Here is a 15708-nt window from a genome sequence, read left to right as displayed (position 1 = left end):
ATAAGCAGAAGGTGATCAGCTATGAAGTCTGTTGTAAAAAAAAAAAAAAAAAAAAAAAAAAAAAAAATTCCGGCAGGGACCTAGCAGGGTGGTTTCCAAAATCTACCCCTGGACCCGTAGTACTGTAAGCTTGTTAGAAATACAATTCATAGGAGGTGCCTGGGTGGCTCAGTCGGTTGGGCCTCTGTTCGCCTCAGTCATGATCTCAGGGTTTGTGAGTTTGGGCCCCACGTCGGGCTCTGTGCTGACAGCTCGGAGCCTGGAGACTGCTTCGGATTCTGTGTCTCCCTCTCTCTCTGCGCACTCCCCCCGGCTTACCCCCCTCCCTCAAAAATAAATAAATAAACATTAACAACAACAACAAAAAAGAATACAATTGATAGACCCACCCAGACCTAGTGAATCAGAATCTGTGGGGGTGGGCCCCAAGAACTGCTCTGAGAAGTCCTCCTAATGATTCTCATATATGTTCGGTTTGAGAACCACCGTATTTGGACAAGAGAGCCTGGTTCCCAAATACAGTTTCCTGAGCCCCATCCCCAGAGATTCTGATTCAGCACATTTGAGGTTGGGCTTGAGAATCCGCATCTCTAACAAGTTGATGCCGTAGGTCCAGAGACCACACTTGAAGAACCGCTGAGAGGCTAACTTAAGTGACGCGTTGTTGAAAGTCTTTGACCTTTAGAATCTGCCTTTCAAATTCAATCCTACACGTTAGTAACCCTAATACTGTGGCTCACGTGTGGTTCGGCTCCATGAAGTATTGCAGCCAAAATGATAGTAAAGCAATAGAGTCACTTAAAATAACTCTGGTTCATCAAATGTATTTCTCGATCACCACAAAGTCACAAAAGATAATAGATATATTTCTTAAAATACATCTTTGAGGGGCGCCTGGGTGGCTCAGTCGGTTGAGCGTCCGACTTCGGCTCAGGTCACGATCTCACGGTCCGTGAGTTCGAGCCCCGCGTCGGGCTCTGGGCTGATGGCTCAGAGCCTGGAGCCTGCTTCCGATTCTGTGTCTCCCTCTCTCTCTGCCCCTCCCCCATTCATGCTCTGTCTCTCTCTGTCTCAAAAATAAATAAACATTAAAAAAAAAAACATTAAAAAAATACATCTTTGAGCCACGAAAACAAGAGGGAGACCTATTAGTCTCCCTCATATAAGGTGGGTGAGTTTCTGTACCTCTCCCCTCTAAACACCCCCTGAAAGTTTTTTTATCAGCCAGTTTTCACCACTGCCCTGTGTACCTAGTGTCCTCCTCAATCCCTCTCTTCCTAAATCTGCAGCTCAAAGATGCAAAAAAGCAAGGCAGGACCTTGCTCTGAGGGTAGGGGAGGAGGAGAAATTAAATAAAGCTAGAATTTTAATGAGGCAAGAGGAAGGGAAAGGTTGAGAACTTGCATATAAATGTTAATCATTTTTGTCCATAACAGTTGCCATTTAGTAATGCTCTGTGCCAGATGCTGTTTTTAGTGCTTTGCATAAATCAGTTCACTTAAAGCCGACATCAGAACTGTAAGATAGGTGTTACCGTCATTTTACAAATGGGTTAACCAAAGGTCAGAGGGTTAAGCAACTTGGCCAAGGCCACACACATGACAACCGAAAAGACAGAAACTTGAACCCAGGTGTGTCTCACTCTAAAGCCCTCGTTCTTGAACACAATCTGATACGCCTTCCTAGAAAATGAGAACAAACACATCCAGGGCAAGGGGTTTAACAGCCTAACTGTCTTGCCCTCTGGCCTCCACATTTCCCAGCTGGTCTTTCTCATCGCCACCTGGCTGGATGCCTAACGCCTGGGCCATACCTTCCTCCTTTACATTCATCACGGACTGTGTCTGCCTGCCAGTGAACAGAGCTGACACAGGATATTTAGCAAAGACAGTTGCCATTTTGAAAGTAATGCTTTTTTTCCCGATGTCAACAAGATGATTGAGTAAATATGGTTAAACCAGATTCTGAAAGGCCCTATACACGAGATGGTGGCATTTAAACTTTTTGCACAACAGGAAATGAGAAGTAATTGAGGACTCTGGAGTCAGGGAGGCGAATCTGGCAGCATGCTCACAAGTGAGGCTGAGGCTCTCATCCCTGGTGGTCCGTCAGAATCACCGGCAGAGCCTTCTAAGCACCTCCACACCCCATCACCACCCTGAACTTTCTGGAACAATAGGCCTGCTATAGGGACCCACACACTCATGTGGTTAAGATATATCACAGGTGATGTTTCTTCCCACGGCCCTAATTGTCCATTCTGTCAACCCAATACAAGCCAGCTGTTAATAGTTTCCCTTAAAAGTGACATAATTGGATTAATGAATCAAAGAGGAATTTTGAGAGAGAGAGAGAGAAAGGGAGAATATCTCAAGCGGGCTCCATGCTCAGTGCGGAGACGGAGTCGGGGCTCAATCCCATGACTCTGGGATCATGACCTGAGCTGAAATCAAGAGTCAGAAGCTCAACCGACCGAGCCACCCAGGCGCCCCGCCGAGGAATATTTTTTTAAGCAACAAAAATAAGAGAAATTGTAGATGAGCATCTGTTTCAAGTTAGCAAATTATTTTCTAATTAAGCACACACAGGAGGAATAAATATATTTGACTAAATTTTTTAAAATAACAAAAACTTTATCAAAAAACATCATGAAGTTAAAAGGCAAATAATGAACCGCAAAAAATGTGCTACATATTTGACCAAAAAAATTAATTTCCTTAATAACGTGCTTCAATAAGGAAAAGATAAACATTCCAAAGGAAAATAGACAAAGTGCATGCAAATGTATTTCATTTTAAAAAGAAATACAAATTATACATAAATATGAGAAAAAAAGTTTCACCTCGCTACCACACAAATAAATTCAAATTAAAAGCAGGGGCCACTTTATAGATGATAATGCCTCGCATTGTGGGTGGGAAAAACAGGCACACATACATGGTTTTGGGAGAACTGTTAAATGGCACGACTTTCTGGTGGGCAATTTGACATTATGCTTCAGAAGCCTTGAAAACATCCCTTTCCTTGGATCCAGTCATTTCCATCACTTCTATAAACTTACCTTAAGGAAATGATTACCTTTTTATGCACAGACTAATGCACATGGATTCACTGTGCCCTTAGTAAGAGTGAAAAACTGGTAAAACACTGCACGCATGATAATAAAAAAAAAATGGGCTAAATGAATTGTACTGCAACAAACAGAAGTTATTTTTACAATCAGGAAACTGGTAATCATTATTTCTAAGGTTGGCCCGATATTGTCATAGAGTGTTAAATAGAGAAGAAAACCTCTGAAGAAATCATGTAGTCTTTCAGGTGTGAGGTCATGAAGACGAGGGGCTGGGTGGTAAAAGTGAGAAGTCAGAGGGAGAGAAAAATATTCTAAACGGGCACTGTCCAATGGCACAGACGTTAGTCACATGTGGCTACTTAATTCAAATCAATGAAAGTCAAGTAAAACTTAAAACTCAGTTCCTTAGTTGCACTAGCCATATTTCAAGTGCTCAGTAGTCACAGGTAGCCAGTGGCTGCAGTACCCGACCACACAGATCACAGAATGTTCCCATCGTTGCAGAAAGTTCTGTTGGACAGCGCTGACCTAAATGTTCTACCTCAGGCCTGGATCCAGCTTTTGGCTCATCTCTTCAGCCTCATCTTTTGGCACATTTTTTTTTTTCCTTCGCGTTCCAACAGCAAGTGTAAGCACCAGAGGGACAGAAAGCGACTTGCCTGGTTCTCCCAGACTAGTGGGGAGACTTGTTATCCAGGTAATTACACACAGCGTTTGCGGGATAGCAGAGAGATTACACAGATTACTGATACAGCACAGAGCTCAGCCTGGGATTCAGGGAAGACTTCCCAGAGCAGGAGGGGACAGGCGTTACCCAAAGAGTAAAAAAAGACTCTTCTAAGTAGACCAAAGAGCAGGAGTAAAGGCACTGATGAGAGAAACGCACAGCATAGGGAACGAATTTATTCATTCAATAGATAGTAAGTGTCTGTGATGGGCCAGGCCTGAGGCAGGCTCTGGGGACAGAGCAGTGAACACGACTGCCATGGTCCCTATCCTCATGACGCTCACACTCGCCTGGGGGGAGGGGGAGGGGGCAGGCTGTGCCAGGGCCTCCCACCTCACATGAAGGATCCTGGTTTGTCAGCCTAGCTGCTGATTCTTCTTTTCCGCCTCCGTGGGGACCGGAGTCCCACCTCGTATCTTTCTTCATGTCCCCCCACCCCAGCCCCATCACTGCTGTGGGAGACAGTTCTGGAGAGGGGGTCTTGGTTAGACCCCTCCAGCAGCCAGTGAGGATGTGGATCTGAGAGGCGGAAGGATAAAGTCTAGTTGGGAGGCTACTGGAGTCATCTAGAAGAGGCCGGGGGGGCCCGGAAAAGGGCAGGGCCGACTTCAGCGAGGCTGCAGCGGGAGAAGGCGCTCCGAGTTAAGAAAATGCCCGCCGAGGGAATGAGTCTGGCAGAGCAGAGCGGGTGGAAGGCGTGTCAGTGGAGCAAGGGTCCAGGGAGGAGAAGGAACGGAACAGGACAGTTACAGGAGAGTTCCCCAGGCCAAACAAGGGAGGGGTCGGGACGGCTCCCCCTGCAGAGGAAAGGCGTCGGCGGGTCAGAGGGGCACCAGGGGCCGGGCGTGTTGGGGGCCACACCGCACGAGGATGGGCGGGGCTGTGAGGCAGCAGGTGTGCGTTACCTACGGAGCCAGGCTGGGGAGGCTGGGGCTGGCCTGGGTCCTGGGGCAGCGCAGAGAGGCTCCCGCAGGAGGGAGACCTCCCCGGGACTTCAGGGGACTATCTCCCAACCTTGTCCTTGAGCATTTTATAAGAGGCGGCACGGCACATTCTCCACAGCCCGAATTCCGCCCGGAGCCCGGCTCTGCTCGGGGCCTGCCTCAGCACCGACCCTTGGGGGGCGTCTCGTCGGGTCTGGATTTCAGACGCTCGCCGGTTCTTCTCTGGGGCGACCCCCCTCCCGCACCTGCCGCTCGGGCGGCCCAGAACCCCTCGACCCCCGGCCGCTTGGCCCTGGCTCCTGGCCGGATCCCTTCAGACCACCCCCCCCCCCCCCAGCGACCCCTCCCCACACTAGGGTCTTGCAGCCCTCGGTCCCCCCAGGGTGCCCCCCACCCACCACGTGGCCGGGTCCCCGCTTCCGCCCTCCCGGCCGCACCCCTCCCCAGCCGCTGTACCTGGGGCTCTCAAAGCTGCACCCCCTGCGCCGCAGCGCCGCCCTCTTCTGCCGCAGAAGCGCAGCGGCCGCCCCGCCGGGCTCCGGCTCCATCGCCCCGGGCGGGGGCCGCGGGCTCGGGCGCACTCGGGTGGGCTCGGGCCTCGGCGGGGCTCGGCGGGACGCTCGGCTCGCACGCCGCAGCCCATGCCCCGCCCCGCGCGCCTCCGCCGGGCCCAGGCCCCGCCCCTGCCCCACCCCGAACTTCAGTCCAGCCCACTCCGTGACCGGCAGCCGGGTCCAGATCCCGCCCCGGCCCCGCCCCGAACTTCAGCCCCACCCACCCGAGCTCCCAAACCAGGCTTAGGTCCCGCCCCGCCCCCGCCCCGAACTTCAGCCCTGCTCTCCCCGCGCTCCTCAGCCGGGTCAACGTCCCGCCCCGGCCTCAAGCTCCAGCCACGCCCTTTCCACGGCGGCCCCACAGCGTCCCGGGTGCGGGCTCTCCTCACCTCCGTCGGGCCAACACGCCCAAAACGCTCACCCCGTCCTCAGCTCGGTCGGGCCCAAGGCCCCGCCCCTCCCGCTCCGTTCCCCTCAGCCCAGCCCCAGGCCCCGCCCACCTACTCCTGCGCTAAGTTCTCGCGTGGCCTTTGCCCTCACCCCGAGGGTCGGCTCCCTCGAGCGTCGTCCCTCCACACCTCAGCACCTCCAGGCCGTTTCTAGTAGCCGCGTCCCTCTGGGGGCCGCCCTTCCCTGCACCCCCGCTCACCGGCACGGCCCCCCGTTTTCTCTCTAAAGTCTCGAGTCTGAGGGCCCGTTCACTCCTTCTGCCTTCAACCCTGTCCTGGGCGGGGCTCAGCCTGCGACACGGCCCCGCCCACGCCGGCGGCCCCGCCCACTCCGCCTCACCTGCGCTGGAGCTCCGGCCAACGCCCGCCAGGCGCGGGGGTAAGATACCAGCCCTCAAGGCTAAATAACCTTTCTACCGTAGTCTGCGTTAACTCGCGGATCTCCATCCTTTAAGTGGTGGTACTGCTGTCTCCTGGTGGCCGTTTGTGGCGCCTGACGGCAATGAGGATGAGGGGTTGGAATTTTGCAGGGGACGAGTTGTGGGTTCAAGTTTTGACTGGATGTGATGAACACTTTGCAGCTGTGTGACAACCCCCATACACCACCGTCCTCACCTCCTCTCCAGATGCATCTGTCTCAGAGCCCTTGCGCACTGCACTGGGGCCGAGAGCAGCGACCCCACCTGGTAAAGTTGGAGGTCACTGTGCCGTCTAAATCACGAGGAGGTAAGCTCGGGGCCCCTCAGCAGTCAGGGCTTGTCGTGGCGAGGGAGGTGTGGCTCTGCTGGGGTGGTGGAGCAGAGACTGAGGAGTGTGTGTGGGAGCCCGTGCTTGGAGAATCAGCCACTGCCGCTTTGGAAGCCACTAACTGGGAAACTGAGGCAGGCAGGGCTGGGGCTCCCATGATCAGTTTGGATCGTGTCACTGGCACACGCTCCCTCATGACTTTCCTGCTGCTCTCACTGTAATGTCTGGACTCCTTTGCTGCTGCACATTCCAGCAGAGAAGCCAATCTGCGTGGAGAATGAAGGGGAGAAAGATGTAGGCGGCTTTCCACTTTTCCTTCCAACCCCCCCCTCCCCCCCCCCCCCCCGAGACCCCACTTTGGTCCTCCCACGTGTTTCCATGAGACAGGCTTGCAAGACAGCCCCCCTTTTCTTAAGCAAGCTACAGGGGGCTTCTGGTTTTTGCCTAATATCCTAAACTGCCCCTTATGTATCTTTTCAGACCTGGATCCCATTACCTCCCCAAAATCCTTCGCTCAGTGAGACTGGGTTGGCTGCTTTTCCCAACTTCATCCTGCTCCTTCTCCTTCTCCTTTCTGTCTTCCTGCCTCCCCCGTCCTCCATGTGTTCGGCAATCTCTGAAATGAATCCCCAAATGCCCCTGTCCCCTCCCCAGATCCTTCACCTTCCTCTCTCTGTGTGCCCAAAGCACTGACTCTGCCCTTTCCTGAGGGCACTGCTCCCATATGTCATTCACGTTCTAGTAACCTCCGAGCAGGGCTCTGAGTGCCCCAGACCTCCTTCGTGTCTGTATCTGGCAACAGCAATGGTTTGCTAAGTGAATGCGCGTGATTAATAAATTGAGCAGCGTTCATTGGAAAACACATTTAATTTCAAAGTAAACAAAGATGTTTGTACATTAAAGTATTTAATTAGTGAAACAATTATTATCAGTGTAACAAGCTGAAAAATACAGCAACTTGATACAAGACTGAGGTAACAAAATACTTCACCAAAAATCTAAAGAATCCCACAGGGGGCTGATGTTCAGTGGTTATTGCGGGTGAGACAATTCACAAGAATTAGAGAATGTCCTTACACAACTGCATGCAGGGGTTCCGCTGGGGGGAAAGAAAAGAAAAAAGACAGCCCAGGAGAGTGCAACAGATTTAACAAGAAACGAATTAAAATGTAGAAACTGATTTTCAACTTACTTTGCAGGATACATAAGAAATTGAAAACTACTCTCTACGCAACATTTTGAATGCTAATTGAAAAACCATGCATTTTGGCACGAAATTTATTAAAGATCATACCATACTAATAAATTAATTGCTAATATTTCATTACTGAATGGTCACAGTCGTTCAGAAATGAAAAAGAGAGATTAATGATTAGAGAACAGACAGATGACCCATCACGTTGCTGCTGCAAAAAGGGATTTGGGGGCTGCACACAGTATACACACACTTGTGCGACACGGGACTCCAGCGTGGTCCGTGGTACAAGTTCTCAACGCCCAAAAAATGCAGCTCTCGCTCATGCTGTACTTGCATCTAACCATGAAATTTAAAACTAAAAAGCCTCTGAAGTAAATACTGTGAATATTCCGACCCTCCTCTCTCATTCCACCTCAAGAGTCCTCGGCATGCCCAACCATAGCCCTGTGCCTGGGTGTTCTGCACCAACCAGCCTCTAGGACGACGACTCCATCTAGTTCTCGTTGCAACTGAACTCGCAGAGCAAGAGGCTGTCCAGTCCGTTGAGCGTTTTTTGAAACCTTTCTGGAGGAATCTGCGCAGGGTTTTTAACCCAGTGTTAGGAGACAGGCAGGGTCTTGCCAGAGGAGATGCCATGTTGAGGATTATTTGTTCGTTGAGTGGTCAGCTCCGCGAGGGCAAGGATTGGGTCTGCTTGTTCTCAGCCATTTACAGTATATCCCTGGTAGAGCCTGGCACACAGGAAGCACTCACTAGAGATGTGAGTGAATGAATGAATGAATGAATGAGTGGTTTTGTGCAGAGAATGTTATTTCAAAGAGATTCTTGTAGTTTTTTTTTTTTCTTTTTAATATATGAAATCACCCAACATGTCAGTACGATATAGGGCTGATTGAAGTCATTTATGAAGTCACACAAAATAAGTTAGATTGTGTTTTTAGCAATGTTCACCTTGTTATAAGCATCAGCAATGTGGGTGTAGAGCTGTAGACCCCACCTGTGGAATGAAATCAGACCTCCCTTGCGAAAGGCTTCCCATTTTCATGGATTGTTTTCCACCCGTAAAGTGGCATCCTGAAAGATACACATCTTGGGCTTGGGAGGTGGGAGAGGAAGATAATGAAAGAAATACTGGCCATCTTGGTAAGGAAAATAATGCTTTATAAATTCAGTTGGCAAGAGAGTGGGTTCTTTCCTAAACAGAATGCCTTCAAGTATCTTCCGCTTTCGGTTCCACAAATGGGTGATGTATGGGCTTCTTCAGGGAAAGAAAGGGAGGCCACACTCTCTCACTGGGCACACAGAATATTATGTCTACTGCTCTCCACTGAATCAATTCTCCGTGAAGCATTTCAGTTGTTAGAATGCACTTGGCTGACCTTGAGTTATAAGACACGTTCCAACCGAGAGGGGCGAAAATTATTCCCAGGGAGAGGTAGATGAGCTGTTCTTGGGGCATTGTAATGCTACCAACTACCTATTCCACAATTTGTAGAAAGCATTCTGCAATTTTCATTCTGGGGTGCCATGATCTATTTGCTCAAAAAAAACCCAAAAAACTCAGCACATGCATGTAAGACATATCACCTTCAATGGTTTCACAAACATTTGTGCATTATGGACAGTCAAGAAGCAAAAACTAGAAACGTTTCCCTCCAGGGTGAGAATCCACCCGTGGATTTCTTCCTTTTGAGGTTTGTGCCTGGTCTCTTCTGTCCCAGCCTGAGGACCTCCTCACCTGCTGCTTGAGACACAAACCAATGCTGAGAAGACAATCTGCACTTACGTGTTTGGCCCCTGTGTCCCTGCTGGGAGAGCCCAGGCACCTTTCAGCCTGTCTCCAGGACTCTTCTGGTATGTTCACGGTTCTTACCAGTTCTGAAGGCCTTTGCCAACAAGGTCGAAGCAGATTCTTCAAGAATCCAAGCTAAGAATGTTTCTAGGAGGGGATGTGGGATCCGTCTCAATGGGTGAGAAGACATTTGGAAAACAATTACAATTGTGCTATTTCAAATTCAGCTCAGAAGGAAACATTTGTGAGAGAGGAAGAAATTTTATAAAGCGCAGAAAATGATCTGATTCGGTGGAGCCTGAAATTCTGAGTGTTTTGGATTGACATCTGTAGCATTTCATGTGAGAAGAGCCAGGACAGTTGAACAGTGGAGAAACCCAAGGAAAGTCCGTGGCTGATTTTCCAGTCTTAACGCTTCCATCCAAACTTAAGACTTAAAAAATATTAACCGGTAGAAGCAGATTCAGTGTAGGTTAAAGCGTTGACCTGAATGGTCCTAGTGAGAGGTGTTGGAGTGTTTGGTGTTTTCTTTCAGCCTCTAGATGCTAATCTGAGTAGTCATTGGTATGAATTAGGTGTGCGCATCCGGACCCCGTCTGCGTGCCGGTGGGCGGAGCGCTCACAGCTAAGGTTGGACGGCACCAACTGGAGTCTCTCCCGGCACAGAAGTATTCAAGACTTTGCTCCAAAGAAGGGCTAGTTACTGAGCACACTAAGGCTCAACCAAAAATAAGACGCTGATGGCAACTACTTTCCTCACCGATTTTCAGAAAAGTTGTCACCATTTGGTCAAAAGACAGTGGTGGGTCCTTTGGTAGTTTTTAAATTTACCAACACTGTTTACTGGGGTAAGGTGGTGTTTTGAAGCATCTCGCCCAGAAACTCTTAAGGGTGGTTTGATGTCTGGTCAGTGTGAGCTCTGAAACCATGATAGCAACGAGGACCCAGGGAATTCAGAAAACCATTTCAGGGTTTCCTTCTCAGAATTTGGACACCCAGATTAGGGAAGGGGAGAGAGAAGCTCTGGTGATAAAGCTACCGTAAATAAAGCTAACTTTTATTCATTATTTTGAATAAAAATGTATTTGTGCAAAATAAAAGTCACTAAAAAGACAAACAGTGACAGATAAAAGGACATTGTTCATGTGAAGAGCTCTTAACTGAATGCAGAGCTGGGACCATTCACTCCCCAGGGCTTTGCTCTCTGGTCACCATAATCATCGACAATTGTGCCCTTGGACTTGGATGTGGAGAACTTGCTGGTGACTGCGTTTGGGGGCAAGATTGGGGGGGAGCTTAAGGCCTCAGTGTCACTCAGCTCCCCAGTGTAACCAGGAATCCCAGCGGGCCCCGCCCTGGCAGTATGATGGGAGCAAAGCCTTGGCCTGCGGGGAGAGGCTGGTGCACAGGGGCTTCTGCGCAGCCGTTCTCTGTGAGCGTGGCGGCTTCCGAGTGCTTCTGAGGAAGCTGGGAGAAAGTGTCACAATTTCCCCCTCTGGCATGGTCCAGGGGTGAGAAAACAAGGGCTTTCAGACCCTGCAGGAGAGGGGTGGGAGGAAGCGAGCAGGCCAGCCCAGTCCACAGTCCTAAAGCCGGGTCCTGTCTCAGAAGAGCCAACAGCAACAAGGCCGGGAGGGGACCCGGGGGCCCAGACAGCAGGCCTTCCAGATGAATAGCACCCATAGGAACAGAAAACAAGACACAATTTAAGGCATTGTTTGTTTACAGTAAAAGAATGCAAGGGACCCTTAACATAGGAATCTGGGCTCTCACTCTGACCTTCCTCGGTGGACAAGGCTATCACGTAAGGTGAAAGCAGGGCCTCAAAGCGAATGAAGGGTGTGATGTCACACGTCTTGTGCCAAAATGCATGTTTCTTGAAGAGTTCACACTCACTCGCACACGTACACGGCACACACACGCAGAGGACGCTTGGGGGGTTGTACAAAATCTGAGGCAGCCCTGTGGGCGAGCGACCCCGTGCACTTGGGGTATAAAAAGCCAACTCCATAGTCTGTTCCTTCTCTCTGGCCCCTCATGCAGGTGAACTCTGTCCACTCTTGTCCGGGAGGAAGCACGGGGGACCCGACGTGGGCCGGATGCTCTCTGATCGAAGCAGCAGTTGGTGGATGGACGAGGGCCCAGAGAGGGAGGGTGGGGTGCACAGTCTGGGGCCCAGCCACGGCCCTGCGGGGTGGCGCTGAAGAATGAGTGTCATGAGAGTCGCTGGGGATTGGTGTAGGTGGACGCTGCACTGGCAGAGCCCGCTGGACCGTGAGGCCGCAGGCCGAGTCCCCGTGAGTCCGGCTGTGAGTCACCCAGCACCCTGGCCAAAAGCCTGTGCCCAGGACATGCACTTCGCCACCAGTCCCAGGCTGGGCTTCCGGAAGCCTCTGAAGTCACGCCAAGTCCTGCAGAGACTTATTCAAATGACATAAGGTTTGCAGGTACCTAGAAGAGAAAGCTCACCTCTTGTCAAGGTTCCAACCTTTTGGAAGGGGACAGGGGGTGCCCCTAAGGGAAGGGATCAGGTCCTTCCCAGTTAGTCTGTGAATGAGCAGGTCAGGTGGGGAAGAGGGCCTGGCAGGAATAATGGCCACTGTTTGTTAAGTGGCCACTGTGTACCAGGCGCTTAACATCAACACGCCCCTCCAGTCTTCACAGCACCCCTTGAGGCAGGTTCTGGAAGTGTCCCCATTACACAAATGAGGGCCCTGAGGCTTAGAGAGGGAAAGCCCACAGCGAGTAAACGGCAGGCTAAGGCACCAGAGCCCCTGCTCTCAATCACTATCCTGGCATCAAAATAAAACTTTGCTTGGAGCCGAGAGGAGACAAATCCTGCAGGAATGGGCGTATGCCTCTGGAAGGGACAGCAGCGGGCCGGTGTGGGTCGTGAGGGCACGGCAGGAATTGACAAGTGGAAGCACCAGGAGGAGTAGTCGGGATGCCGGGACCCCTAAGACCTTCCCATGGCTGTGTCCCCAGAACACCATCCCAGCTCCCTTTGGGGGGAGACCACCAGCTCAAGGTCAGGGTGTTTCCCTGTCCCTTCAAATCCGCCCCCAGCCCCAGGCCCCCCAACCTAGCAACTGCCACGGGGTTCCAGGAAATTTGAGGAGAAGCAATTTCATCAAAAACAAATCCATCTTGGTATCAATTTGGTCAAAGTGATGAATTGGAAAAAAATGCATCTCCCTGCACCAGAAGAGAGTTATAAGAACGGTCACAGCAGCACTGTTCAAAATAGCAAAAAGCTGGAAATCATCCCTGGGATCACTGCCAGCAGAATTAATAAAAAAAAATATCAGTACAAATAAATGAATGACAGCAACACACATTGACACAGAGGAATCTCAGGAACACACTGTAGGAGAAGAGCAAGTCACAGAAGAAAATACCTAGTTACGGTTCTATTTATAAAAATGTTTTAAAAAATGCAACCCAGACAATACGTTGAGGAATCAAATACACGTGCCAGCATTTTAAAGACACAGTAAATAAATCGGCAAGTGGTTATGGGGTGCAGGCAGACAGAAAGGAGACTGAAGTAGGAAAAGGCCGCTGGGCGAGGGAAGTGTTCCGAGGCCCCAGGAGGTCCTGCCTTTAGGTTGGCTGGGTAGGCAGGTACTTGGGTGCTTGTTGTATAGCTGTGGTTTACACCTTACACATATGTTACAAGTCAGGTGTAAGTGTATTCAGTGTCAGTACAAACAATTTTAAGAAACGCAAGGCCACAAAAGAGAAAACCAATTTTAGTCACTGAGCTCTCCCATGGGAGTAGATGCCTTTCTGTGATGGCTTTCACTGGAGCCTCCTGGACGCCATCACACAGATGTGCTGGGCGTCACTGAATCCTCTGCTGTGGAGTATTTAGCTGTTGCCAGTTTTTTAGGATCACAGCATAGAGCGGGGATATGAGGTTGAAAGTAAACTCAAAATAAAAGGGGAAAAAAGTAGAAGAAAATAAAAGATCCCCATCCCCTAGGTCTAAAAATTGGACAAAAATACTTAAAAGTTGCAAAACCTTTTGCCACGTCACACTGCATTTGCCATACACGAAATCCTGTTTGTCCTTTTAACCAAACACCTGCTCTGCCAAATGGGTTGGACCCAGTTCCCTGCTATCTGCCCTGGAGTCGCTGCCATCCTCAGAGGTGTCCCCTCCCCGGCCCACAGAAGGGACAATGGGCTCTTGCTCGGGGCAAGCATCTTGGCTCCCACTGAGGTGCCTAAGCCGTTGCCACCGGGCAGATGCCAAGGCCGGGTTTCTCTCCCCTGCCCCGCCCTCCTGGTGGCCCACCTCCGGGCAGGCAGTCCCTGGCCACCACGGCCTCTTGCTCACAGGTTACAGGGCCACGTGTGCATGGCAGGTGAGCTCCCGTGCTCTGTTCTCTTAGGATGGTACTCGGGAGCTCACAAGGGGCCCCAGACACACACGGTGTGACTAGTTTGGAAAAGGTCAGGATGGGGCGCCTGGGTGGCGCAGTCGGTTAAGCGTCCGACTTCAGCCAGGTCACGATCTCGCGGTCCGTGAGTTCGAGCCCCACGTCAGGCTCTGGGCTGATGGCTCGGAGCCTGGAGCCTGTTTCCGATTCTGTGTCTCCCTCTCTCTCTGCCCCTCCCCCGTTCATGCTCTGTCTCTCTCTGTCCCAAAAATAAATAAAAAACGTTGAAAAAAAAAATTTAAAGAAAAGGTCAGGGTGCTCGTCCTCTCTTCATGTGACCTGAGGCCTTGTTCACTGGGGGTCACCTTCAGGTGACTACCAAAACAAAACAAAACAAAACAAAACAAAAAAACCCTGGCCTTCCCATCGTGGAGACAAGCAATTACATTTGTTTAATGTAAAAAAATATACATAAGCACTCCAGATACCACGGAATTCTGGTTTCTTGTATATCATTTTAGAAATTTTATATGCAGACACAAACATACATATTATACATATGTTTATGTATTTTAATACAAATAAGATCGTCCTTGCATGTTTTACACTTCGCTTAAAATTTTTTTTTTTTTTACGTAATCTGTACGCCTCACCTGGGGCTCGAACTCATGACCCTGAGATCAAGAGTCTGTTCTATGGATGGAGCCAGCCAGGTGCCCCTGTACTTTGCCTTTTACTTCCGTCTCGGAGCCCCTTTCAGGGTACCACACGCACAGATCTGCTTCCCTCCTTCTAATTGCTATCAGGTGGTGGACAATAGGGATTTACTGCCAGTCACAGAGGTTTCCAGTTCTATCAAGGACAATGCTGCAGTGAACATTCTTACCCACACGCATGTGTGAGTGTATCAGTGGGGCAAATTCCCAGCAGGCAGATAGGTGAGTTGGGGGACTCAAATGCAATTTATTTTGAGCTTTCCTCGAAGTGGTACCTCAAGTTTTCCCCTTGTCGGTCTTTCCTACTATTTTAGTTTGTCGAGAACTTTCTGCTAATTCTGCTTTCTCGCTTCCCATCATCTATAATCTGACCAGCTTGTCGCATATGTTCTATCTCACGTTACAGATGAAAATCCTGAAGGGGACCAAACTGAGACCTCCTTCTGGTTTTCGAGAAAACTGTGCTGTCACCAGCATCCTCCTGGACCCAAATGCCTGGCGTGAAATAGCCTTTGCTGGCCCCCAACCCACCCCAGACCTCAGAGCTGGTGCCTCCCAGCTGCTACCCACCGGAAGCTGCCACAGCCCACTCCACACTCTGGTGCTTGCTCTGTCCCCACACTGAGAGGCATCCACTCCCCAGTGCCCTCTTCTGGCCGATCCCTGGGGAGCACGGAGAGGGAGGCCTCCGGGCAGGAGTACCAATCCTGCCACCAGCGGCCAAATGCTGCCCACTGACTCCTGGGGGCAGGAAGCCCCAGCCTGCCCCTCCGGGTGCTGAGGGTTGGGGAGCCAGGCCTCCCAGAAGCCTGACAGCCGAGGCTGTGCTTCCAGACCTTTAGTTCAACTGCAGGAGGCTGAGCAAGCCGGGGGCCCTCTGGGAAGTGCGAGGCGGGATAGCTCAGGCAGAGAGTGTAGACTTTGGTGTCAGGCAGACCCGGGTTAGATCTTGCTAACTGTGGGACCTTAAACGAGTATCTGCCACTTGCTGAGCCTCAGTGTCCTCAGCATAAAATGGAGACAGTAAGAGAACCTACCTCAACGAGTGGTGGAAGGATTTGGGTCAAATCCTGCAGGTAAAGCATTTCCCATAATGCCTGGTCCTGGGCGGGGTGCAGACCAG

At 50.7% G+C, this 15708-nt stretch overlaps 2 protein-coding genes and 1 long non-coding RNA gene across 12 annotated transcripts in view; 1 reads left to right on the top strand and 2 right to left on the bottom strand.

Moving 5' to 3' along the window:
• GARNL3 (GTPase activating Rap/RanGAP domain like 3) overlaps positions 1 to 5761 on the bottom strand; it is a 149728-nt gene extending 143967 nt beyond the window's left edge. Inside the window, exon 1 of one of the 2 annotated variants that reach the window (XM_042914066.1) lies at positions 5688 to 5761. The gene's annotated coding sequence lies outside the window, so the exon portion shown is untranslated. Of the gene's footprint in view, positions 1 to 5200; positions 5292 to 5687 lie in introns of those variants that run through there. The other variant, XM_042914068.1, reaches the window with a different exon arrangement.
• Positions 5570 to 7800, top strand: LOC122205582. The gene is made up of 3 exons (XR_006196144.1): positions 5570 to 6126; positions 6329 to 6473; positions 6975 to 7800. It is a non-coding gene; the product is annotated as an uncharacterized LOC122205582 (long non-coding RNA).
• Positions 7801 to 11189: 3389 nt separating this feature from the next.
• The window catches only part of RALGPS1 (Ral GEF with PH domain and SH3 binding motif 1), a 269628-nt gene continuing 265109 nt past the window's right edge, over positions 11190 to 15708 (bottom strand). For all 9 annotated transcript variants that reach the window (XM_042914070.1, XM_042914073.1, XM_042914074.1 and 6 more), the window contains one exon: positions 11190 to 11935. In XM_042914070.1, the coding sequence (XP_042770004.1) occupies positions 11906 to 11935 (30 nt within the window). In that variant the 3' untranslated portion in view covers positions 11190 to 11905. The remainder of the gene's footprint in view (positions 11936 to 15708) is intronic.

The sequence above is a fragment of the Panthera leo genome, chromosome D4 (genome assembly GCF_018350215.1).
Source record: "Panthera leo isolate Ple1 chromosome D4, P.leo_Ple1_pat1.1, whole genome shotgun sequence".
In the NCBI taxonomy this organism is placed as follows: Eukaryota; Metazoa; Chordata; class Mammalia; order Carnivora; family Felidae; genus Panthera; species Panthera leo.
Note: the sequence above shows the minus strand (reverse complement) of the source record. Positions and strands in the feature narration are given on the sequence as shown.